This window comes from Oryza glaberrima, chromosome 6, assembly GCF_000147395.1.
Source record: "Oryza glaberrima chromosome 6, OglaRS2, whole genome shotgun sequence".
In the NCBI taxonomy this organism is placed as follows: domain Eukaryota; kingdom Viridiplantae; phylum Streptophyta; class Magnoliopsida; order Poales; family Poaceae; genus Oryza; species Oryza glaberrima.
In genome coordinates this window covers 3,533,906-3,556,981 of record NC_068331.1, presented here as the reverse complement: position 1 = coordinate 3,556,981, position 23,076 = coordinate 3,533,906, and the positions used below count along the sequence as shown (strand labels likewise).

The following is a 23,076-nucleotide window of genomic DNA, read 5'->3' as shown; positions in this document are numbered from 1 at the left end:
TCGTGGGTTTAACATCTTATATATAATTTTAAATAGTCCTTTGGCGACTGTAACAGACACCATATACACAAAAAAAAACGTAACAAACAACTAAAGAAGCTTGTCATTTCACTAGAAGTGAGGTAATATTGTGTAGCTTTTATTTTAGGTGCGAAGCAAAATATGATATATATCCTAAAGAAAGAAAGGTTTTGGTTGGAAGGGGCAAATTTCATGTGTTATTGATGGTCTTATTCACAATATATAACTCTTGCATTTTCTTCTTTGAGTTTCTTGTAGTAAAATATTTTGTGCTCTTCTTATTACTAAAGACTCCTTGAACGCGTGCTGTAATAGGATGGAAATTGATCAATTGTTTTAATGGTTTAGTTTTCTATGAGTTAACGGTTGCATGTAGAGCTTTTTAGGGCACGTTGTTTCTTAGGGAAACAGTTTTTCTGTTTTTCTTTACAAGGAGCATTGTTCGTGTGATTGTATCATAGGGGAGGGGAATGGATAGATGTATGCGCTTTTAAGTAACGGGGATAAAATCAGACTTCTCAGTTAAGACAACACTTTATATTGTTTATATTTTTATAAACTTTTTTCGCATGTTAAACCTTCACATATGCAAATTGATATACCAAGTCAAACAATCGCTCACCCATATATGTCACAACAAATCCATACTATATTTATCTATATATATATTTTCGTAACATGTTTCAATGCCCAAGTTAAATGCTGAACCCTAAATGTGAAACACAAATAAATCTAGATTTATATTGTCGTGACATACTAAAGCTGTGTTCGGAGAAGGGGGTTAGGAACCCCTCCTCCCCAGCACGCAAAACGAAGTTCATTTTATTGCATGATTAATTAAATATTAACTATTTTTTTTTTGAAAAACAGATTAATATGATTTTTTTAAACAATTTTCCTATAGAAAGTTTTTTATAAATCACATAGTTTAGCAGTTTGAAAAGCGTGCACGCGAAAAACGAGAGAGGTGGGTTGGAAAAATGGGGGGAAGAACACAACCTAAACTCCTAAGCACGGTGGATGGTATACACAAATATTTATTTGATATATTTAACTACAAAAATTTCTTTTGATGATAAAAAATGTGTTCCTAGTAAAATCTCTCTAAGACAAACCATTTCAACAAGAAAACTATATACAAATACCATAGCATAAAATTCAATGTACACCAGAAAGTTGTGTGGTATCGTACAAGCTTCAGTACTGATGAACTCTCTTTTCCATATGAAGGACAAGGGTTAGCTCATAGCTGGCTCAAAGTCAAAAACAACGTGTACGAAACCTGCAATCTTTCGTAACAATATCTGCCACGGTGCACCCCTTCATGTACCAAAACCACCCTACCCCGCGAAAAACAGAATTCCAAATAAAAATAATTTAAAAACTGTGGTAGGTTTATAAAACTGTCATACATATTATAATTAAATATAATTATATTTGAAATACACCTATAATATAATTAATTATAATTAAAATGTAACTACCCAATAAGCTATACTATAGCTGCATTGCATATGTGCTTTATCTCATTATTTTTTTTTCTTACGGTTGAACCATAAGCTTATTGCTAGTTTTAGCATTTAATGTCTTATGACTAGTGCCGCAATATATATAACTAGTCATAAAGTCTTATGGCTCATTTATAAGGCACATTGTGGATGCTCTTATAATTACACCATAAATACGATATATCAGCTATGGATTGGTTGGTTAGCACCGAGATCTTATATATGATTTGTGCGAAAATTTTTTCTAGTATTTTAATTTCACGTACATATCTCCAGATAATTCGATGATCATGAATTTAAAAGTTTTATTAAAAAAAAACTTACAGAAGTTTTATAGCAATTCCAAAAAAAAAAGAGAAAAAACCGCGCGCCGCGGCTCGCTCGACCACTTCCATTCCTTCCCGGGCTCGCCGCGCCGCCACCTCGTCTCCCCTGCGGCGGCGGCGAAGGAGGCCATGCTGACCGGGCGGGAGAGCCTTGTCCGCCTCATCGGGCGGCGCCACCGCTCCCCTCTCCCCGCCGCCCTCGCCCTCGCCGTGCTCCCCTCCCGCTCCCTTCAGGTTTGGTCAAACCTCGCGCGGCGCGGCGAACTCACCCACCCGCGGCATCGCCGGTTCCACCGATCTCACCGCTTCTGCTCCGGCTCCTTTTGTGTTCTCCAGGATGATGCGGCCGATGCGGAGAGGGATGCTGCGATGGGTAGTTCTTCGTCGGGAGGGGGCGACGCGGCCGTCGCGGCGGGGTCGGTGGCGTGCCCCGTCTGCGGCGAGTCCATCCGCGGCACGGATTACTGCGTCAACACACACCTCGGTTCGTAGCCGAATCCGTGAATCCGCGGGATGTTGGGTGTTCCCTGTGTTGCTACGGTGGAGAGGAGAGTGATTGGGAAAGCTGGCTGTGCCGCGCGTGTTTGTTCGGAAATGCTGCCAGTTGCCTAGTTCCATCCCGAGCTGGCTAAACGTTGCTGTGACTATACCACCCAAAGGCCTAAGCAGCCAGCTTTCTGCGATTAGCTACAAATTGGCATGACAAGCTACAAATTGGCATATTCATGTTTTCTTGGCTGCTCGCGCCGTTGTAATTTGTTATTCTCATGCTGCATTGTCATCTCTTGGTTGATTCTTTAAGTCAAATATACGTGTTTGTGCTCATTGTGTAGAACTTATTTTTTTCCCCGATTGGATTACTGTGTTGGTTGCTTGCTTGTGTTCTAAAGCTTTACTCTCTCATTCTGAAATTTTTTACTTTGCAGATATATGCCTTACAAGAGGAACAAAACGGAAGTTAACTCAGAGCACCCTTCTTGATTTCAGTTTCAGTAAAAAAGACACAGCTGATCCTGCTCTGAACAATTTGAATGATAGTGACGAGGCAGAACATATGGAACCGACCAATGGAAATGTATCTAGCGATGGAGCTTTCTTATCGTTGAATAATGACAAGGTCAATTTAAAGGGAAGTGCTAATGCTTCATCACCTGGTTGCCTGCACGGCTCTCCTGACATCTCGGAGACATGTGATACCTGTCTACCACCCGATGCATTATTACCATATATGGAAAATACTGCAAACAGTGGTGTAGTCAAGAAGTGCTTGTCCCACATGCCTTCAACTGATTCAACTTCGAGTACTATTGGTTTGCTTTCAGTGACAGATTCTAGCGATTCAGTAGTAGTTGACACTGTCATAGTGGGCAGGAGGTTCCATGACAACATAGAATTGCAAGAAGGTGCGAGCATTGCTCTTCTCCGAGATCCTCAGAATGCAAAGGACCCTGACGCTATCAAGGTTTTCCATTTTGTCAAAATAAATTCCTGTTGATATGCCTCTTCTGTGGACATTTTTTTTTCTTAACACCATGCATAGGTGCTTTATGCAGGCTCTGAATGTGAACAGATGCTTGGATACTTACCTCGAGAGCTGGCTAAAGTTTTGGCTCCTCTACTGGACAGACACTATATTGAATGCGAGGTGAGCTTACTTCTTCGTATATGTAGAATGCATTACACTGATGGAACTGCAGCAATTGCTATGTTTCCCTTCAAGTTCTACTTTAACTATCCTATAGGTGGTAAGGGAACCAACATTGACCTGCGCATTAGATTATCTTTGAAATCTCAGTATCTCACCCCATGCCATCTTCGCTAATAGTCCCTGATGTTAATGCATGCATTAGATATAACAGCTTCATAATCAGATATTGCTTTATATGCCTACTGTCATGCTCTCTAGCTTATCCTTCTCTTTAAGCGACTCATTCCATTCAGAACGTTGGGATGATGTTATTTCACCTGGCAACATATCCTATGCACACAGGCCCTCACGTGTACACACGTGCACACCAACTAAAAAATGTCACCAAAAAATCTAGAAAAAATCATACACATACTTTCAATTGTATTACACCTAGGGTTAAAATCTTAACGTCAAATTCATTATATTTTAGCCGTAACAAAAAAAACAAAAAATCTGACAGTTTTAAGGTTGCAATTTTGTCAGAATTTTATCTTTTTTGTTATTCTCTATGTAGAATGAATTTGAAGATGCGACTTTGCACGTAGATGTAATACTATTGAAAGTACATGTATGAATTTTCCTAGAATTTTTTGTGATAATTTTTAGTTGGTGTACACGGTGTGTACACGCGAGGGCCTGTGTGCATAGGATACGCTCCCATTTCACCTAACCCCGCATTGCTATTTCTTCTTGAAATTATTTGGTGGTGACTTTATCAGTTGTATTAATTTTGGTGGAAATAACTATTTCACTCCATTCGCTTTAGGAAGGGTTTAACATTTCTTTTTCTGTGACTGTACTACCAAGTTAATAGCCATTCAATTTCTAATTTTCTTTTTTTGGTTAGGGATGTGTGGTTGGCGTGCCTGAACAACAACTTGATCATGTTCCCATCCAGCTTAAGTGTCAGAAATATACAGATGAAAATGAGACATATGATGATCTGAAGCATCCACAGTTCTTATGGGGAAATTTCATAGGTGCTGTTGGAAATGGAAATTTGCTGCAACCTAGCAGTACGAGATACCAGGCAAATTTTAGATTGATGATAACAGATGTGATGGCAAACCATTCACACCTTTTTAGTGACAAGGAAAAGTCATTTTTAGGTTGTTTCTTATTTCTTCCCCACACTATATATATCTTATACTTGTGAATTAAAAAGTACTCATCGAGGACTGTATGTTCTTATCCTCAACAGATTCTTTTCAGTTGTTATCAGATGATGGACAAAGGCTCTTTGTTAGGATCTACACTCGAAAAGGTTGCTATATCGGCATCAAGTAATAACTGAGATGCTCATTTTACTTCATTCTTGGTTACACATTTATTTTTACATAAATAGCAGATGTACACTGTACAGCATGAATTTGGGAGCACTATTTTCAGAAGGGGCTACCTGTGCTACTTGATTGCCTAGACTATCCATACCTTACCTTTGAAATGTTCTCTGCGCAGCTTTCTTACCTCTTGAAAGTGATTAAGTCTTACATGATTAATCTATGAGTTCTAGGGATTTTATATTGTGTACTACTGTACTACAATAATAACCTTGGGTTTGCTAAATTTCTGTATTAATTGATGCATCTGTTGATCTTCTCATTTAATTCGTAATGATCCACAATTGCCTCTAGACTTTTAATGCCTGTGTTCCTTGGGTAGTTTGATACACATACTTATAAACACCTAAAATTTCTTGTAGGGCCATGGTTTCGAATGAGCAGCATCTCATATCGTGAGATATCAGATCTGGGGCAGGCAGCCATGGAACTTAAGTGTAATAATCTGGACCTGCTCACTTTTACTAATTCATATGTTGGCTGCTTCAATCATGATCTCTTTCCTATATAGTGGCAGGTTATATTGACATGATATCCTGCATGGATGATCTATCTAACTATGATTTCAAGGAGGTTATTGATGTGCTAAGTGTTCTTGAAATGAAAGAAATTCTAAAAGAGCTCCAAAAGGTTTTAAATCTTGTACTTAATATTTTCTTCTCAGCATTGCACAAGTTTGATGTTTGCATGTTGAGTAAATAGTCATATTCAAGATTGGTGAAGCTTGTTTGTGTCTGGTACACTATCCTTTTTGGCCAGTTGACTGCTTAATGTAATAACTAGCGAGATGCTGCTGCTGTCCAAATATTTGCATCTTGACTTAAATCACCATTTCTTCATATCTGGCTACTTTCAAAATGCACAACTTTGGGATTTTTTAGTTGCAAAGTTGATTAATTAGACTACTAGAAGTATTGCAACTGATTAATGCCAAGTGTCGCTATTGATATATATTTGTATCAATTAAACTTATCTGATAACACATGGAGATGCATGTGCTAGATAAAATACAAAGCACAAACATGATAGTGATAACTTGCAAAATGATGTTACCATTTAGGGAGAGTTACATAGGATGTGACAGTACATATATTAAATACAATCAGTAGTTCAGCACTGAACCTAGAAGAAAAAAAAAATCATGCATGCATATACATACAGACTTGGAACAAGATGATTGTAACAGGGGATATCATGGAATGTGCAGCAATAGATATGTAGAGACATCTTGTCTTGATCAAATTAATTGAGAGGAAGATTTCGTAAAATTTGATAAGCATTGGAGAAGTAACATAATAACATATACTCTGAATGGATGGACAGCACTGGTGTGCAGCTCACTCTGAAGTTCAGAGTCCTTCTCATTCTAGTTCACCATTGGATGATAAAGTTATCTATTAGTCTTTTGTCCTGTGTATCATCTCCTTTCAGTTTGTATCTGTCCACCAGCTGGTTGACTCAGTGGATTTCCCCCCCTTTATTTTGCTTTCAGAATAACGTCAGCTGCACACGCCGACATGAGCTTCTTAGCACCCTTCTGTCTTTATATCATAATGGAACCTGGTAAAGGCTCTATGCTTGTTGCCTTTGTGGATATCATGGCCTTTTAAGAAAATTCACCCCTGGAACATGCAGCACAATTCTACCAAAGCGAATTCTGAAATGGACAGGAACATGCATAAGAACTTCAGATGTGGCTGATGAACTTATGTGGCGTGTCCAGGTGAATGCTAACTATTTTTAGTTGCAAAACTTAAATCTAGGTTTACTGTTTATGCTGTCAACATCATTATTTCATCCAAATAGATACTTTTTCCATGTAATGATGATCGTGTTCAATTATGCAGAGGCTCTTTTTTCTAAATGGTGATCAAGATCTCTCATCCTTTCTGTTAGTGGATCTTGGTCTGGTGAGGTTTCCAGTCTATGCCTGCACCATTTCTCACCGTGTTTTTCAGGAAAGAAGTGATCTACTTCAGTACAAAGAGGTTAAATTTTCATCTTATTTTTGTTTCCACCCCAAAAATATAACTTGCCACTTCTTGATTGTATTTACTATTTATACTGCATTCAGGCTATTCAAGTGGCACAGGTAATGGATCAATCTCTTGATAATAGTAACATGGAAATGGTGACAAGATGCATTGAGTTATCTGAGAATCGACTAAGCACAGCACCAAAAGAAGAAAATGCAACTAGGGCTGAATCTCCCCCATCATTCTTCTCACGTTTTTCAGCTTCCTCGGTCTATTCGAAGATACTTACGCTAGGTGTATCTGTTTATGAACGAGACCGTAGGTAAGGAATAACTTTGAAAACATTATCGATAAAATCAAAGCAATCTCCTCAGAAGTTCAGATATATGGAATTTCTAAGTTTGTGTAAAACTTAGTTGACCTGAAGCTTTTAGCCATACTAGTTTCTTCCTTACATGAAATAGTAAACATAATTAACTTATTTGCACATTTCGTGTGGATTATACTTTACAGGTATACTGATGCAATAAGAGTTCTAAAGAGACTACTCAGTACTGTTGCTTCAGATAGAAAGCGAGGATATTGGGCTTTGAGACTATCTGTTGATTTGGAGCACATGAATTGTTCCAATGAGAGCCTGTCAATAGCTGAAGCAGGGGTAATTGATCCATGGGTCCGTGCTGGTTCAAAGATTGCACTGCAAAGGAGAGTTGTGCGTTTAAGCAAACCTCCACGGCGCTGGAAAGTTCCCAGTTATGCCAATGCCGTTACGAAAAATATAAAAGAGGTACATATCACCTGATGCTCCTCATTGTGGACATTAGAAACTTTCCTTCTGATCTATTGCATCAAGGTTGTATAAGCTTGCTAAATAAGTACATATACTCGTGGCACTTTGTTGATTATAACAGGTAAATATAGAAGGAAGACCGTTAAATTGTGAAACAGGTGCAAAGAATGTATTTTACGGATACGATGGTGAGCTTTGTGGGGTAGAGCAATTGGCTTTACAATATTACGCAGATGAAGGAGGGGGTTGGCGAGGTACCCATTCAGAAGGTGGCATTTGGATGACTATCTTTGGCCTTCTAATGTGGGATGTAATATTTTCAGATGTACCAGATGTTTTCCAGACTAAATTTCAGGTAGATGAACTACGCGTCAACTTTTTTGGCACACTGTTTTCAACAGTGCTTAGCCATGTGCTTGATGTCTATACATGGCTGACAACCATTCTGCTTTTTAAAGGCATGTTTGAGTCGATGCTGAATGCTGTATTTTCTGTAAAATGGTCTTACTTTTCTTAAAATGGATTCATCCTGTTGCTCCTGTTAATCACTGTCAATAGATTGGGCTCATGATAACCCTTTATTCGGTTAAAGAGAAAATTACATGCCAACACACTTATCCATAGCTTGATTTGCACATTCTCTTGCAGACAGCCCCTCTGGACCTGGAAACTGATGAATTCTACAGATCAAGAAAGGACCTTATAGAGTCCCAGCTGAAAAAGATTCAAGATGGCATTGCTGAAGAGATTCTTATCAGCTCCTGGGAGCTACACCAGGGGACATCCTGCAGGGGTGTTAACTGGGACCGGCATTCCTTGACAGATCTACGTGCTGCCGTCGTATGCACCGGTGGCCATCGCTTGGCATCTCTGCTCCGGCATCTAGCCCTCGATTACAGAAGCTGGTCCAGTGGAATGCCTGATCTGCTGCTATGGCGTTTCCTTGATGAAAGAGGAGGCGGTGAAGCTAAACTTGTGGAGGTCAAAGGGCCAAGGGACCAGCTGTCTGAGCAACAGCGTGCCTGGATACTTGTTCTCATGGACTTTGGTTTTGATGTGGAAGTTTGCAAGGTAAGCCCAGTTTCTAAGAGGAGATAGGATAGGTTCCTGAATGTAAGTTATAACTGTGTAACAATTTCATTTTATTGACCATGAATGCATGAAGTATTCGATTGATTAGAGGGCCAACAATTGTAACATGTAAAACCAATGTTGTTACAAATAATCTACTAGTAGATTTTACAAGAGCTGAAGGATGTGATAAGAACTGTATATTTAGTCATGTTGGGGGTTCATGCGAATTGGCAGCTCCTAATTTTGATAATGTAGTCCGATCTGTTTGAGTCTGAAAAGATTTTGTATTACAAATGGGCCATGGCCAAGCTAGAGAAACAACGAACTATCACAAATAAGAAAACCAACCAGTCTCACTATCACAATATGCTTTTGATAATTTAGTCAGGCAAGCACACAACATTCATATGCTATGAACAAAAGCAGAAATGCGCAATTTTGCAGATTGCTGAGAATGAGAAGGGATGGTCTTTTCCAATCACCATTCATATGCTATGAACAAAAACAGAAATGCACAATTTTCCAGATTGCTGAGAATGAGAAGGGATGGTCTTTTCCAATCACCAGGCCACTTGACGATGATTGGAGCTTCAATCCCAAGTGCTCAAAATTCATATGTTTGGACCAAGCCAACCATGTCAATCGGTCAGTAAAAACCCATCATCTCATCCAAAGGATGTCCACAAAATTATCAGGCATCCTACATGTTAGGTGCTCTTGCGTCTAATCTGACCGTCAGACGAATATGGTACTGAACGCTTCCTGCAATGCTCTTCTCTTGCACATTTCGATGGACCATCCACCAGCTCGAGCCCCTCTCTCCGCACGTAGCCTCATGGTCTCCTCATCATCTCCTTGAAGAGGAACCGATGAACCGCCGATCGGTTGAGGGGCCATCCCTGTTGGCCGAGGCTGAGCTAGCCCACCGGGAACAGCAGCAGGCGCATACTGGCCTTCCTGAACTCCCGCGCCACTACTAATGCCCTGAGAGCTTCCAGCAGCCTGTTACAAGTTGCAAGAGTACCAAGTATTGGAATAAATACCACATCTTTCTAATAAACAAAAGAACAGAACATATTACAGTGTATCGAATCAATGGATGAATGCACCAATTTCAAGTGTTGCTGTTACAGAGAAGAAGAACGAGAAGTTTACATCAAATTCTTTCTACAATTCTACCTCACATCACATGAAGTAGTCAAATCAGATGAAATAGAATAGCTCAACAAAATTAGCAAATACTACAAAGTAAGGTCCAAACTGACATGGTACATAGTAATGCCATAATATAGCCAGATAATTTAAACAGCCAATTTGTGAAGCTGAAAGATTACTATGCAAACCAAATTGTTTAAGGATATGAAATGCATTGTCAACTGAGACATCATTTCTGAAACCAATGGTTGGCCTTTACATCGGCACCCTATAATTTCTACTTTAGTCATGTACTCATGTGGTGGCATGTTTCAGCTTGATCACAATTTGATGACAGTATTTCTTCTTTCAAGTCTTGTATCAAACGTCTTTTGATAGGATGTCAAGTTAAAAAGATTCTAAAGTTTTGCACTTTAAAATTCAGTACTTCCTTAAATATCATTTCCTGAAGAAATTTTATTAGATCTTTGTACAGTCGGGAGTAAAATTCAGTATGCCTTCAATACCATTTTCTGAAGAAATTTTATCAGAGCTTTTTACAGCTAGAATCTATTAAGATTCATACATGATGCTCTCCAAAGAGGAAGACTTGCAATCATTCAAAGATGATGGAATTTCTCATGTATATATAAAAAATACACATCCAACCATAAAATCCTCAACACCTATACTGTTGAAGGAGCAAAAATATATTAACTGTATAATCTAATGCTAATACTATCAACTAACCGTGTCATTGGCACCAGCCTTGCCAGGGTTCATTCTGCTTGCTTTAAGTGCGGCAGCAAGATCTTCGGCCTACAGACAAAAAGATGTTGAAATAAGATGGTTATCAATCATAAAATTCAAATACAGCACGAGAGCCCGCAATGATGAACAGCATACCCTTTTAGCCCGGGACAAATATATCTGTTCAGCATTTTCCTGTTGATATCTGGCAATTTTAGCTTCAATCACCTCGACATCTATCCCCTCGATCAGGTTGAAAGCTTGAAAAACGAATTTCAAACAAGCAAATCTTGATCAATCACATTTGCTTCCTTACTGTTGAATGATGACCAACCTAGAGACAAGTAATAAAACAACTTACTCATATCCTCGACTTCCTCAAGATAGTCGTTGTAATCTTTCAGGGACGGAAAATGCTCCCGCGTCTTGTTGAATCTGAGATCGTTATCCACACAAAGCATCAAACTCATGAACTTGACAGCTAAATCTTTTCTTTAAAAAAAGAAAATCCGAGGAGTTCAGGTTAGGTAGCTCACATGCTGGTAATCCTGCGGCGGATGGTCATCTCCTTCGCCCACGCGTTCCGCCCTCCGCCGGATGCCACCACCATCTCGACGCCTCCTCCTCCTCCTCCTCCTCCGCCGCCGCCGCCTGGACCGCAAGATCACTGGCCGCGCAGCCTCGCCGTGGCCGCGTTCGAGCCGGAGACTGACGAAGGTGGCTAGGGTTCTTGTCCGAGAAGAGGGGAGATGCCTAGGCCCAGAATTGTAATTACTACAAAATCAAGGGGGTTTTGTGAAAATGTATGTGCCATATTGGATCTGAGCCGTCCATTCCTAATCGAACGGCTCGGAGAGAACTCGTCACGTGCTTTACACCCTCCTGTGACGTCACGCCACGTCACGACAAACCACATGGCGCTTCCGCTTCGCCTCCTCGGCCGCCTCGCCGGCGGCGGCGGCGGCGGCGGTCGGCGCCTCCCGCGGCCGCTGGCCGTGCTCCACCACCACCACCTCTCCGCCTCGGATCCAAGCCCCACCACCCGCGCGCCGCTGCTCCCGTCACCCCCTCGCTTGCCGCCGCTGCTAGTCCCTTTCGCTGCCGTCCCCGCGCGAAGCTTCTCCTGGTACCCCCGCTCGCCGCCGCCGGCCGGCCCCGCCGCGGCGGAGAAGGCTCCCGAGGAGGACGTGCACGCCGAGGGGGAAGGCGCGTACCTGCACGACGCGGGTGGTGCTGATTTCGGGGAAGTGGTCGCCACCAGCGCGGCGTCGGCGGATGCAGCCGGAGTAGCCGCCGCAGGAGATGGCGGAAGCGCGTCGGGGTTCGCTGTCAGCTCGCTGATTGACATCCTCGACGGATTTCATAACCTCACCGGGATCCCATGGTATGCGTCCTTCGCTGTCGTTACTGCTCTTGCTGCAATTGGTTGGAACTCTAGGCCCCATTTGAAATGTGGGAGCTCTCCAGTTTAGTAATGGGGGAAACTGATATGTTTGCTGTAAATTTCGTACATTTTAAATGAGCTCTTCATTGGTTTAGTTGGTTTGAATACCTCTGATGTAGTGTGCTTTGTTTTTTTTTAAAAAAAATTCTCTCATATAGTGTGTTGTGGTGAAAGGGAATCATACTCAATCTCTAGTTCTCTACTTAGTTCTGTTTCTACTTTTTATCTCCAAATGACACGGGTATACCAATTGTATATTTGTATTCCGTGAAGTCTTGATCACAAATGTTATATCAAAGCAACTAGGTTGTTCTGTTCCCTCCAAAAAAAAAAAAACTAGGTGGTTCTGGTGTTTTGAATCACTGTACCTTGTTTGGTATTTGCAAGTGTTGTGATTTCGTACATCTTGAATTGAGTATTCTGGATCCTTTATTGTAGGTGGATAACAATTTCTCTGTCAACTGTGGCCATGAGACTGTTGATACTTCCAGTACTTATAACACAAATTAAGAAGGCTGCTAAAATTGGCAAACTATTACCAGAATGTAAGTTCTAAATTTGTTTTGCAAACTGCAAACTGTGCTTTCTCATATCATAGTAAAATCATTACAATATACTCCCTCTGTCCCAAAATATAAAAGATTTTGGTTGGATGAGACATATTCTGTCCAAATTCGTAGTACTATAAATATGTCCCATCCAACTAAATCCCTTATATTTTGGAACAAAGGGAGTATTGTCTAGCTTATCCCTGTAACGTATATGATTAAATGGTTCTTTTTTCTTTGAGAAATTTATTTCTAAATTTCCAATTGATTCATCTACGTTTACCATATCCAACAAAATACTTTATGAATACTAAACTCTTCCAGCTGTAATAGTGATTATTCTATTCTATGTCAAAATGCTTATTTTAGGTTTGCCAGAGCCTTCATTTTAGTCATACAGCTGCCCATTGAACTCATATTCTTTACATTTCTTGCTTGTGTTTGTGTCTGATTCCATTCTCATATATGTCCTTTTAAAGTGCCTCCTCCATTCCCACCTCCTCTATCAGGAAGGAGCTTTCGTGACCAGTTCTCTCTCTATCAGAAGAAAAGGCGAGAACTTGGTTGCCCTTCCTTTCTTTGGAACTGGGCCTACTTTTCAATCCAGGTAATGATTAAAAAAATGTTAAAAGGTCTTCTATCCTTGATATTGTCTAATAATAGCTACGAATCTTACATTGGCATCATAATTTGTTTTCCGAATTGTTCATTATTGTTTGTTGTATACGCAGTTCCCGTGCTTTATACTGTGGATGTCAACAATAAGGACTATGTGTTTGAGCAATCACCCTGGACTAGATAATGTATGTACAAGGTATTTTTTTTATTATATTACACATTTGTACTAGCAGCTATACTTTATTATATGTAGTGTTCCCCCCTGTTTTATAACCATTCATGAGCTACGCTCATTTTTAGTATTGTTTTGATGCTTTAAATTCCATTGCCGAAGGTCCTTTATAATTTCATATGCTAAAAGAACATTTCTATTAATTAAAATTCTGATGCGTCTTTTTAGAATTTTAATAGAATAAAAACTTTGTAATATTTTTTTCGCTATGCCTTTGGCATGTTTGCCGGATCAAATGGAATACAGTTAACAAATGCTGTCACACATGCATTGGGTCATTTAGCCCTGAAAAATTAAAATGCGATGTGGAATTGCAAAGAACGTTATTTGTACTATATTGTCCAAGGTGACTTAGACTATTCTTTCAAAAGAGCTAGAGCACATAATATCTATTTAAGTTGTGATACAAATAGGTACTGGTGACATTGTGAGTCAGAAGTACATTTCACCATTTTTATAAAAGCAGCAAATGAGTTGTTTTCATGTTTAAATAAAGGAAACCTTGTGAACAGAGCATGGTAAGTAAATGGCCATTAAACTTGGTAAATTTGTTTTTTTTTGTTGCCATAAGAGAAGTTTAATTTTCTTTCCCATTTCTATGAATCAGATGCACAATTGCAAATGTTCAAGGTTTCTGGTTCTTAATACAATAGATATATTCACATTCTTATACTGTCTACTCCATTTTAATTTATTTATTTTATTTTGACCTTCTTCAGGTTTAACCTTTTGTTTTCATTTTTTTTGACAATTATACAGGGTGGTATTCTGTGGTTTCATAACTTGACCGAGTTTCCACATGGTTCTTCGGGCCTTGTTTTTCCTACCCTAGTTGCAGGTCTCCATTACTTAAATATTCAGGTATTCTCCGTGCAGTTTTTGTTTCATATGTCGTGTTTAATATTTTTTTCTTTTTCTAGTGTGACCTTTTATCATGTATGTCTAATGCCTAACTAATAGAAGTTATAACAGGCTGATGAAGTAAAGACTATGCTTGCTTGCTTCTATTTCCTTCTCGTAGGCTTTCATTTTGTCATAATTGATTTGATGTTGCATATATCATACTGAGTCGTGCAAACACCCAAAGCTGATGATATCCTTCTGCAAAGTTGGTATAAACCATCAAGACCAAAAAGAGGTTACTGAGAATAGTTGATATAGCTGCCCAATAGGACAAAATTCAAATTTAAATCTACAAATCTGCAACTGCTCTAATAAATATAGGGATTTCCATTTTTTGTACATTAGGGGCTTCAAATAATGCTGTTGCTGATTTTAATTTCTGATTGGTTGCTGACTTCATCTGTCTTATGGTGGATGGAGCACAATGTAGTTTGAGAAATAAGTCTGAAGTCCCACTATGAATTGACCTATAGCTACTTAGTTTTAATCATGTTGATGAAGCTACATATTTTGATCATGTTGATGACTGTTTGGTTTGTTGTCTCAGATTGCCTTTCATGGAACCCATACCAAGCATTATCCAGGTATTTTTGGCGTACTGGCAAAGGTATGCTCCTAAAACCATTGATATAATGCACGTAAGCTGTAGTTGTCACAAGTTCCCCAGTAAATTACTAGCATAGGAAACTGGCTTGTTATCAAGATCCTGTCATAGTAACATCGGAGATTGAAAACTCAATCAGAAAATTTCATGGTATTTTACTTGTTTGGTGGAAACCAGTGGTGGATAAATGCATACAGTTGTGTGGTTTAATTGGTGAATATACCAAAAATATACCAAGAGGTTTTCTTCTGTAGTTAGATCATACAGTGTCGAAATTCTCAGTGCACCCATTCACTGTCAAACGGCACAATTGTTATAACTGTACAATGGATGTTATATTGGCGTGTGCATGTTGGCTTTGCCTCTGTACTGGTTCTTCCTAGTGGGTGCTGGTAGTATGTTGTTGATTAATTGATTTGGGTGGTGTTTGTTATTAAATGTTGTTTGGGGTTAGAAATTGTAGGATGTGTAAATCAGATACAGAGAAAGGTAATTTTGATTTAAACTGACCAGTTACCATCAAGTAACAGAGAGAAGCGATTTTATTCATACCGACCAGTTGACCACAGTGTAATTGGCCAGGTTTTGAAACTGATGAGTACTGGGAAAAAAACTGCAAATCGGTTATTGCAACCCTGTATGGGCTAACACGCTTACTGGAAACCTTTGCACACTGGGAAGAACTGCATATCGATTTTTGCAACCTGTACTGGCACATGCTAGTTTTGTATTTGACAGGTCTTTACTTTCTTGTCAAATTATAAGTGAGAACAAGTTATGCTGCTATCTCTAAAGATTCTTGAGAGGCATTAGGCATGAATTATGTTTGGTAGTTTAGTGGTCCTGAACTTGGTAGCTACAATAGGGCATCAACAATATTTTATTTGGTCCAATAATGTTCATCAAAATACTGTGAATTTAGTTCCACGACAATTGTTATATTCTAGCTGCTGTTTCCTTTTCTCCTTCTGAATGTATTGCTATTTTTATTTGCAGTACTACAGGGTATACCTTGAAATCCTGACTATCCCTTTGTTTCTTATTGGGTATGTGATTCCTCAGGTCAGTTTCTTGCAAATTGTTTTATTTATTTACAGATGAATATCATGGCATCATGCACATCAGAATATCAGATTGATAAATATGTGCAAGGTTCGACTTTCTTTATGCTACATTTTGATTTAGATTGATGAGATTAAATCAAATTTGCTTAACTATTTTCTTGGAGGTTGTTAACTGCTGCGAATTTTGAGTGTCAGAATAGTGATTAGTAGCTTCACTTAATCCTACTTGCTGTCAGCCTGTCACAAGCAAACCGGGAAAAATGTAGCCCATGGGATGAATTAAGATATTGCAATGGTACCATGTGCAAGCATGATATTGGATTACTTTTCAAACTAATATAAGCACGATATATGTTATGTTTAAATCATAGGTGCACGACTATTGTAGCACGCACTACTAGCCACCATACAGCTTGTCATGGGGGGCAAGCTTTGTCTTGTTGAGATACAAATAAGTTTGCTCAAGATAAGATTGAGTTGAAGCAGGAGCATCAAGTGGTTGGTATCAATAGTTCGAAGTGCTGTTATTTATAGACACTGAGTCACTGTATCTTGCTTAAGCAAGAATAAATTTAAGTCGTCTTCAACTGGACCTTGGAGCCAATTAAGGGTGTCTGCCTTACTGTCGGTCTCCATACCCCATACCCAACTCCATTCATTACAATTTAGATTAGTGTGATTTGATTTCAACACAATTATTCAGTTGAAGGTGTTTTTATAGAAAGCATGGTTGTCATCATCCATAATTTCAAACAGACTGAAAGAACACAATTCTTTGCAACTTCTGTTTCATTCAGATCACAATTCAGGTAATAGTGCTGCATTTCATTTACTTCTATCTTTGATTGGCAGGGTAGCCTGGTCTACTGGACTACAAATGGTTTAATTACTGTAGCTCAGGTCAGTACAATATTTTGTTTTTCCTGATGTAAAGAAGGTCACTTGTTACTTGTTAGTCAAAATGTAATATCCAGCATCTGTGTTTCTAGTGGTCCCATGCCAAAATATCTGTATGTATATGATAGTTCTTTTACATATTTTCTAGAGAAGTGTTTAGAATTCAATAGAGTCTTTATTTATTTAGAATAAAGAAGATAGGTTCAGACCAGGTTCGGCAGAGTTCTCTCTTTGATTTCTGCAATTTGCTGTTAGTCGATATGGACAGTTTGACATGTGTTGTTACAGTTCCAGTGGTCAACAAACAATTAGGTTAGGTTCTCATATACTTTAGTTTAAATGAACATTGCGTGATGAAAGTTACACTGTATTTTGCATTGCATCTAATTTTTCAATGATATAAATGCAGCAATTGTCCCTCAAAAATGACGCTGTCAAGAAGGTGTTGGGATTGCCTGATACTAGAGCTCACCAGAAGTTTCCTCGTGTGGGTCATAAGATGATGCAGGTAGAGGCATCGGCTGTATGTAGCCACTGTCATCATGATAATCTAAATGTCGATTTATTAGCTCCCGACCCACTTTTGTCCCAGCTAGACCACATTATTGCATTCAATCTTCATGAACACACATGCCATGCTTCTGAAGTTTGTTTTCTTCTTTGTGATAAAACTTTCAGGAACGGCCTCTTGAAGATGCTCACATGCACACTAATTTGACATCAACAAATAATGAAACCGCCAATCACATTATGGAAGGAAAAGCATCTGCGTCCAGTTCACCTGAGGAACTACTTGAAGTATGAATCTCTTTTTCGTTATGAACGCATATAATCTACATAATCTTGCCTTGGAATATTTTTCATTATGTAGTCTCTTGACTTATTTTTAGCAAGCATTACAACATTTGGAAACTGGAAACCAGGATCAAGCTATTCCACTGATCAGGTATCAGGGTGACTTGGTGTTAAGCTTTCAGTTGGCTAATATCCCATTTGCATACAGTGGAAGTTAATGGATAATTGTGTCTCCACAGAACAGCAATAGAGAAAGACTCTAGTCTTTATGTAGCACTGATTGGTATGGGACAGACATTGTTCTCAAACAGGTTGTTTCCTGAAGCCACAGTGTGTTTTGAACATGCTATACCAAAGGTATGTTGCAACATTGTATATTCTTTAGTACTCTTGAAGATGGTTTGAAGCCGTATACCAGGCAGGTAGGCACTATTGTAAGACTTCTTGTTCTTTGTTGTGTAGATTGAAGAGCAGGATCCACTTCTTGTGCTTGCATGCTACGGTGCAGGGCTTTCACGTATGCGGCAGGTAGATTAATACTACATGATGCTTTGGCTTTAAAAGCATTTTGAATGATAGTGGACAGTACAAGCATTTTGTTTCTTCTTTCTATTTTAGGGTGATAGCAAAATGGCGATCGAAAACCTCCAAAGATTAGCAGAGCTCAAGGAACCAGAAAAACCCATTAACAAAAAATGCTATTACCAAGGATTGGTTGCTCTAGGAAGGTAAACAATCTTTTTCATGTCATTTCATCAAGAGTATGCGTATTTTCAAGTTTCATTTGCTGTGAAACAAAGTGCAATTGCTTGGTAATTGTTTTCAATATTGTATTGCATCTCTTGCGCCTCTTATAAGGATCATGAATCTGGCTGCGCGTAACTTTTTGTACCTGATAATTGTTTTCGAAATTGTACTGCATCTCTTGTGCCTCTTATAAGGATCATGAGTCTGGCTGTGCGTAATTTTTTACACATTGTGCTATTGGTCTAACCTTAGAGATTATATGTATGTGTTGTGTTGTCATGCTTTCAACTGCATGCAGCTAACTTAATTTTGCCAAATATCTTTTTATTCATATTAATTAATGAGGTTTATTGAAGTCGCTGATATCTCTTTGCAGTATACTAATTAATGAGGGACGGAAATCTGAGGCTGTCAAATTCGTGCAACGAGCGGTTGCTTATGATCCAAATTGTGAGATATATCTGAAAGAATGTGATGACACAACAGAAGATAAGCCGAAATCTGCAGAACACTGAATTGCCACAACTGAAGATCAGAGTCAGGCATCATGGATGACGTGTTCCATTCTTCGTTTTTTTTTTTTTTACAAACAATACAATTTTGTGCGATTTGTACACATGTAACATGTTCCATCAAATCTGTAGAATGCACTCACAAGATTTATACCAATATAATGCCGGAACGCACAATTTGTTCAGGCGCACATTGTACGGTTGCTTACAGCAGTTTGTGAACTTAATCAGAACATAATGGGTAATAGCTAATTAACAACCGGGAAACAGAAGGTTTGACGATTTCCTACCCTGAGCCCATATTAACAAAAGAAGAAGAAGAAAAAAAGAAGACATCCCCTCTCTGTCATTCGATCTGAAGCAGCAGAAACTTCTGAAGAGATAATGAAGAAGTGATTGTCAGAGGTTCTGCTCCTGCGGTTCCTCTTCCTCTAGGCGGCATTAACATTGGGGTGTCTCAACCGATCAGCAACTGAATTTGCAAAGGACCAAATAAAACAATATAAGACAAGTTAATTACAGATACACAACTCACAAGTTGTTCAATATTAAGAGATCAGCTAAAAACATCTGGGGGTCACCATTATGTAAAAATATTTAAGTGAACAGCAAAAATAATAAAAGGGTTAACTCATCTAGAAACCAGCATTATGACCAGAAGCTTGTGTCATGGTTTAATGGCAACAGTGTTGTCATTTGTCTATAGTACAGTGGTACAAGTGAACATTTTTACAAGTTAGAGTATGTGCAATGCATGTAAGACTCTCTTAAATCAAAGACTGTTGCTAAGACTGAAAATAGATTACTAAGATGATCTGGTCTTAAATACCTTAACTCTACTAACAAGTTAAAAAAAGGATCAATGAATTTTCTGAACTAGATTGGTGTATGAAACTGGTATTTTCTGTATCAGGTTTGCGCATGAGTTTTTAGATAATGGATAAAACCCGACCTTCACTTCAACTAACAAGTTAGTGTTCTGAATCACAAACAAAACTAGCTTCAGGCCATATTTTAGCATCTATACACAGATTGAAAAACCACAAGCCAAACTCTGAATACCTACTTATTTTTCAGACAAGTTTCTGACAATAAAATTTTGGATCAAAGAAAAAATGTTTCTCTCAACAAAACATGTGTGCATTTACCTTGATGACAAGTGCATAGAGTCTTATTAAAAACAGTTCATTAGAAAGATATCATCAGTACATGAGTTGTCACAAAACAATAAGACATTTTAGTTAGAGTATATACAATGCATGTAGGGTTGTCTTAAATCAAAAACCATTTTTCTTAGACTGAAAAGGAGCTGGATCTGGGCTTAAACCCTCAACACCACTACCAAGACAAAACAACAAAAGGAGCAACTGAATTTTCTGATCTAAGGATCTGTGCATGAAACCAGAATTTCTTTATCAGGATTGAGAACGAACATGTATGCAACTAACAAGTCATTGTTCTGAAATCACAAAACTAGCTTCAGGCATATTTTAGCAACAGTAACAGTTCGCTGTTATCAAGAATCATCCTAAGAAATGCATCCTGGAGCAGAGCAAATTCAGAGGAGCAAGAAGTGAAGAACCTGACAACCTAGATGAAACCAAGAACTGCTCCCTCTACTAGGGCAACACACAGAACGGATATCTTGAGCTAAAATGCTACTAAGAATTACTTTCCCGTGCGCAGGAAGCAGCGCACGATTAGGATTAGCAAATTAGCGATAGAGGAGGAAACTATTGCAAGAACTGAACAAAGAATTGCATACAGGAATGGAACTAACACAATGCAGAAATTTGACACAAGAAAAGAACCCAGCGAGGAAACCGATGGACGATGGTGCATCACCAGGAAATCTCACCTATGGTCCTCGTGGTGGCATAGACGCCGCCGGGTGGTGGTGGTGCTCCGTCCACCACGCAGGTGGCGGCGCCGGGATCACGCCCGGCGGTGGTGGAATGACACCTGGCGGAGGTGGCGGCGGCGACAGCGGTCGTGACGAGGGCGGTGGCGCTGGCGGCTCCCCGCTGAGCTCGGGCGCACCTGGAGCAGAAGGTGCTGTCATCGTCGGAGGATTCCATGGGCCGTACTCCAATGCGTTCCCCGCCGGCTGGTGCGTCCATTCCGGTACCAGCCAAGCTGCCGTGGCCGGAGTCGAGAAACCGATCGCCGATGAGTCCAGGAGCATCCACCGCCCCGCGCGCTCCGCCACCGATTCTTGACGGCGCGAGGAGGAAGCCGCGGAGATGTCCTCGCCCCGCCGCAGCGGCAAGGCCGTCAGCTGGTTGGCGGCGAACTCCGCCGCGCACGCTCTGGCATCCTCCCGCGCTCTCCCTCTGCTCGTTTCGTTGAGCAGCGGAGGCGCTCCGTAGTGGTACACCTTGTGCTTGGCGAAGAACTCGTGCCGGGCTTGAGCGATGCCAGGCAGAGCAGCCGCGGCGGCGGCTGGAGAAGTCGTCGGAGAAGAAGCAGACGACTCGGAATCCGAAGCCAATGGAGGGATGCACCTTCGGGGCGCAGCTCGCGCCCTCCTGTGCGGGTCTGGAGGTGGAGAGCGGATGCGCATCACAGCAGGGGTTGGCATCTTCTTGGAACCCGGCTTCTTTCGACCACCCATGGCGTCAGGCGAGGCGGCTCTTGGTTTCTTGGCGCTCTGTCCGGCGAGCGGCGGAGGCGGCGAGTGGGTTCTTGGTTTCTTGGCTCACCGGCGAGGGGAGAACGGAGGGAGGAGAGAAGTTCGTTGGCCAAGGTTACGGCTCGGCGCTCTCGGCGGCAAGGCGGGTGCAATTTGAAGGGAGTTCTCCCCTTCGCTGACAGGTGGGGCCGCAGTCCCATGTCCGCTGACAGGTGGGCCCACATGCTCGATGACGTCATCCTCGCCTCGCGACGAGAACTTGTTGCCGCTGCCTGCTGCTTGCACAGGCTCACGGCCGGCGAGAGTCAGCCACAGCGTCCACGGCTGCCAGCATCGTCGTCCCGGCTACGTCTCGCTGGTGATAGGTAGAAGCAGAACAAGAGGCGAACAACTCGCAAGCATTTGAACGAACACCTCATGTGCGAGTAGAGCAGCACTGAGGCGTTCGGAGCCGAACTCGTCCTATCACCGGCCGCGGAGGCAGCGAACACCAGTGTGGATTGGAGGGCCAAGTCTAACGCGATTTGGTGAAACATCCAACCCAACATGCATCGACTGCGCGCGGCGGCGGCGTCAGTTGCTGTTGCTCTGTGTGTGTCCAACGCCGCGACGGCCGGCGGTGGCATCCGCCATGTGCCGTCGACGGCTACGTGGCGACGATTGGAGTGGCACCGCCGGTGAGGAAGGTATCGGCGTCGACGGGGACACAACTCCAGATCAGATCAGCTCAAGTGCTGAACTGATTTTTGTTCAGTTTCTGCTCCGTAGTCTGAAACTATTGATCTCCACAAGATATGGGCTGCCTTTTGCTTTAGAAAAGACCGAAATCAAAACGTAAACATTTCACTTCTCCAAATGTATGGATGATCAGTCATATATCATACTCCATCATACAGACAGCAATCCAAATGACCGAGGGCGGCAAATTACCTGGAATTTTTATATTTTGGTCCTTATTGAAACTTATTTTACAAATAGGTCCCTGAAAAAACTTAAACCGGGAATATCCTTTTGGGGCGCCAGAGTGGTTGACGCCGTCCTCCAACATGGCGGCGCCCACAATGGCGCCGCGGCCGTGCCACCGTGGCACCAGGGCCTACGTGGGCTTGCTGACTCGGCAGAGCGGGGCGCCAAGGACCAAAATGTAAAAATTTCAGGGCAAATTACACTTATTCCAAGAAAGAATACGACATACTTGTCATGCCTTTGGCTCGGCTTGGCACGAGTGCACGACACGAACCTATTAGGCTGTTCCTAGACCGTTGGTATAGCCCATGGACAGGCACGGCACGGCTCAGCGTGTTGATTAGGCCGTGTCTGGTTGTGATCGGGCCCAATGGCCTATTTGACCATCTATACTTACTTGTCAGCCGCGCAATTGAATCAAACTCCATCGGTCTCTATTCTTTAAATATAAGGGATTTTGGTTGGATGTGACATATCCAAGTATAACGAATCTGGACGGAAGCAT

At 40.8% G+C, this 23,076-nt stretch overlaps 4 protein-coding genes across 5 annotated transcripts; 2 read left to right on the top strand and 2 right to left on the bottom strand.

Moving 5' to 3' along the window:
• The first annotated feature begins 1,891 nt into the window (after positions 1-1,891).
• LOC127776181 (fanconi-associated nuclease 1 homolog) lies at positions 1,892-8,827 on the top strand. Its single transcript, XM_052302533.1, has 15 exons — positions 1,892-2,089; positions 2,192-2,339; positions 2,782-3,317; positions 3,396-3,500; positions 4,393-4,654; positions 4,747-4,809; positions 5,248-5,322; positions 5,397-5,515; positions 6,378-6,448; positions 6,521-6,608; positions 6,733-6,873; positions 6,960-7,183; positions 7,375-7,648; positions 7,773-8,006; positions 8,300-8,827. The coding sequence occupies exons 1-15, from the start codon at positions 1,985-1,987 to the stop codon at positions 8,747-8,749; spliced, it is 2,895 nt and encodes a 964-aa protein (XP_052158493.1). The 5' UTR covers positions 1,892-1,984; the 3' UTR covers positions 8,750-8,827.
• A 327-nt stretch (positions 8,828-9,154) lies between these two features.
• Positions 9,155-11,330, bottom strand: LOC127776183 (uncharacterized). Its single transcript, XM_052302535.1, has 5 exons — positions 11,146-11,330; positions 10,971-11,044; positions 10,766-10,869; positions 10,610-10,678; positions 9,155-9,727 (listed from the first exon to the last, which is right to left on the bottom strand). The coding sequence occupies exons 1-5, from the start codon at positions 11,217-11,219 to the stop codon at positions 9,461-9,463; spliced, it is 588 nt and encodes a 195-aa protein (XP_052158495.1). The 5' UTR covers positions 11,220-11,330; the 3' UTR covers positions 9,155-9,460.
• Positions 11,331-11,358: 28 nt separating this feature from the next.
• On the top strand, positions 11,359-19,449 carry LOC127776182 (ALBINO3-like protein 2, chloroplastic). 2 transcript variants are annotated; one of them, XM_052302534.1, is made up of 15 exons: positions 11,493-11,993; positions 12,492-12,598; positions 13,081-13,208; positions 13,333-13,404; positions 14,211-14,312; positions 14,902-14,961; positions 15,955-16,020; positions 16,875-16,922; positions 17,329-17,427; positions 17,598-17,717; positions 17,810-17,865; positions 17,954-18,071; positions 18,177-18,242; positions 18,333-18,442; positions 18,838-19,449. In XM_052302534.1, exons 1-15 carry the CDS (start codon positions 11,524-11,526, stop codon positions 18,974-18,976), a joined length of 1,761 nt encoding a protein of 586 aa, XP_052158494.1. In that variant the 5' UTR covers positions 11,493-11,523; the 3' UTR covers positions 18,977-19,449. The 2 variants fall into 2 exon arrangements, 1 of the variants encoding a protein (XP_052158494.1); XR_008018110.1 differs by lacking the exons at positions 18,333-18,442; positions 18,838-19,449 and having other exon boundaries at positions 11,359-11,993; positions 17,959-18,071.
• A 1,382-nt stretch (positions 19,450-20,831) lies between these two features.
• On the bottom strand, positions 20,832-21,587 carry LOC127776287 (formin-like protein 7). The gene has a single exon (XM_052302646.1). The coding sequence runs from the start codon at positions 21,585-21,587 to the stop codon at positions 20,832-20,834; it is 756 nt and encodes a 251-aa protein (XP_052158606.1).
• Between the last annotated feature and the right edge of the window lie 1,489 nt (positions 21,588-23,076).

Bases quoted from the DNA above. Each gene is read 5' to 3' on its own strand.
- LOC127776181 (XM_052302533.1), top strand. From the start codon at position 1,985: ATGCTGACCGGGCGGGAGAGCCTTGTCCGCCTCATCGGGCGGCGCCAC. The intron at 3,318-3,395 runs GTTTTCCATTTT...CACCATGCATAG, and splicing joins AGGACCCTGACGCTATCAAG to GTGCTTTATGCAGGCTCTGA. The intron at 6,449-6,520 runs GTAAAGGCTCTA...TGGAACATGCAG, and splicing joins TTATATCATAATGGAACCTG to CACAATTCTACCAAAGCGAA.
- LOC127776183 (XM_052302535.1), bottom strand. From the start codon at position 11,219: ATGGTGGTGGCATCCGGCGGAGGGCGGAACGCGTGGGCGAAGGAGATG. The intron at 11,045-11,145 runs GTGAGCTACCTA...TAACGATCTCAG, and splicing joins CGCCGCAGGATTACCAGCAT to ATTCAACAAGACGCGGGAGC. The intron at 10,679-10,765 runs GTATGCTGTTCA...TTTTGTCTGTAG, and splicing joins ATTTGTCCCGGGCTAAAAGG to GCCGAAGATCTTGCTGCCGC.
- LOC127776182 (XM_052302534.1), top strand. From the start codon at position 11,524: ATGGCGCTTCCGCTTCGCCTCCTCGGCCGCCTCGCCGGCGGCGGCGGC. The intron at 11,994-12,491 runs GTATGCGTCCTT...CCTTTATTGTAG, and splicing joins AACCTCACCGGGATCCCATG to GTGGATAACAATTTCTCTGT. The intron at 18,243-18,332 runs GTAGATTAATAC...TTTCTATTTTAG, and splicing joins GGCTTTCACGTATGCGGCAG to GGTGATAGCAAAATGGCGAT.
- LOC127776287 (XM_052302646.1), bottom strand. From the start codon at position 21,587: ATGGGTGGTCGAAAGAAGCCGGGTTCCAAGAAGATGCCAACCCCTGCT.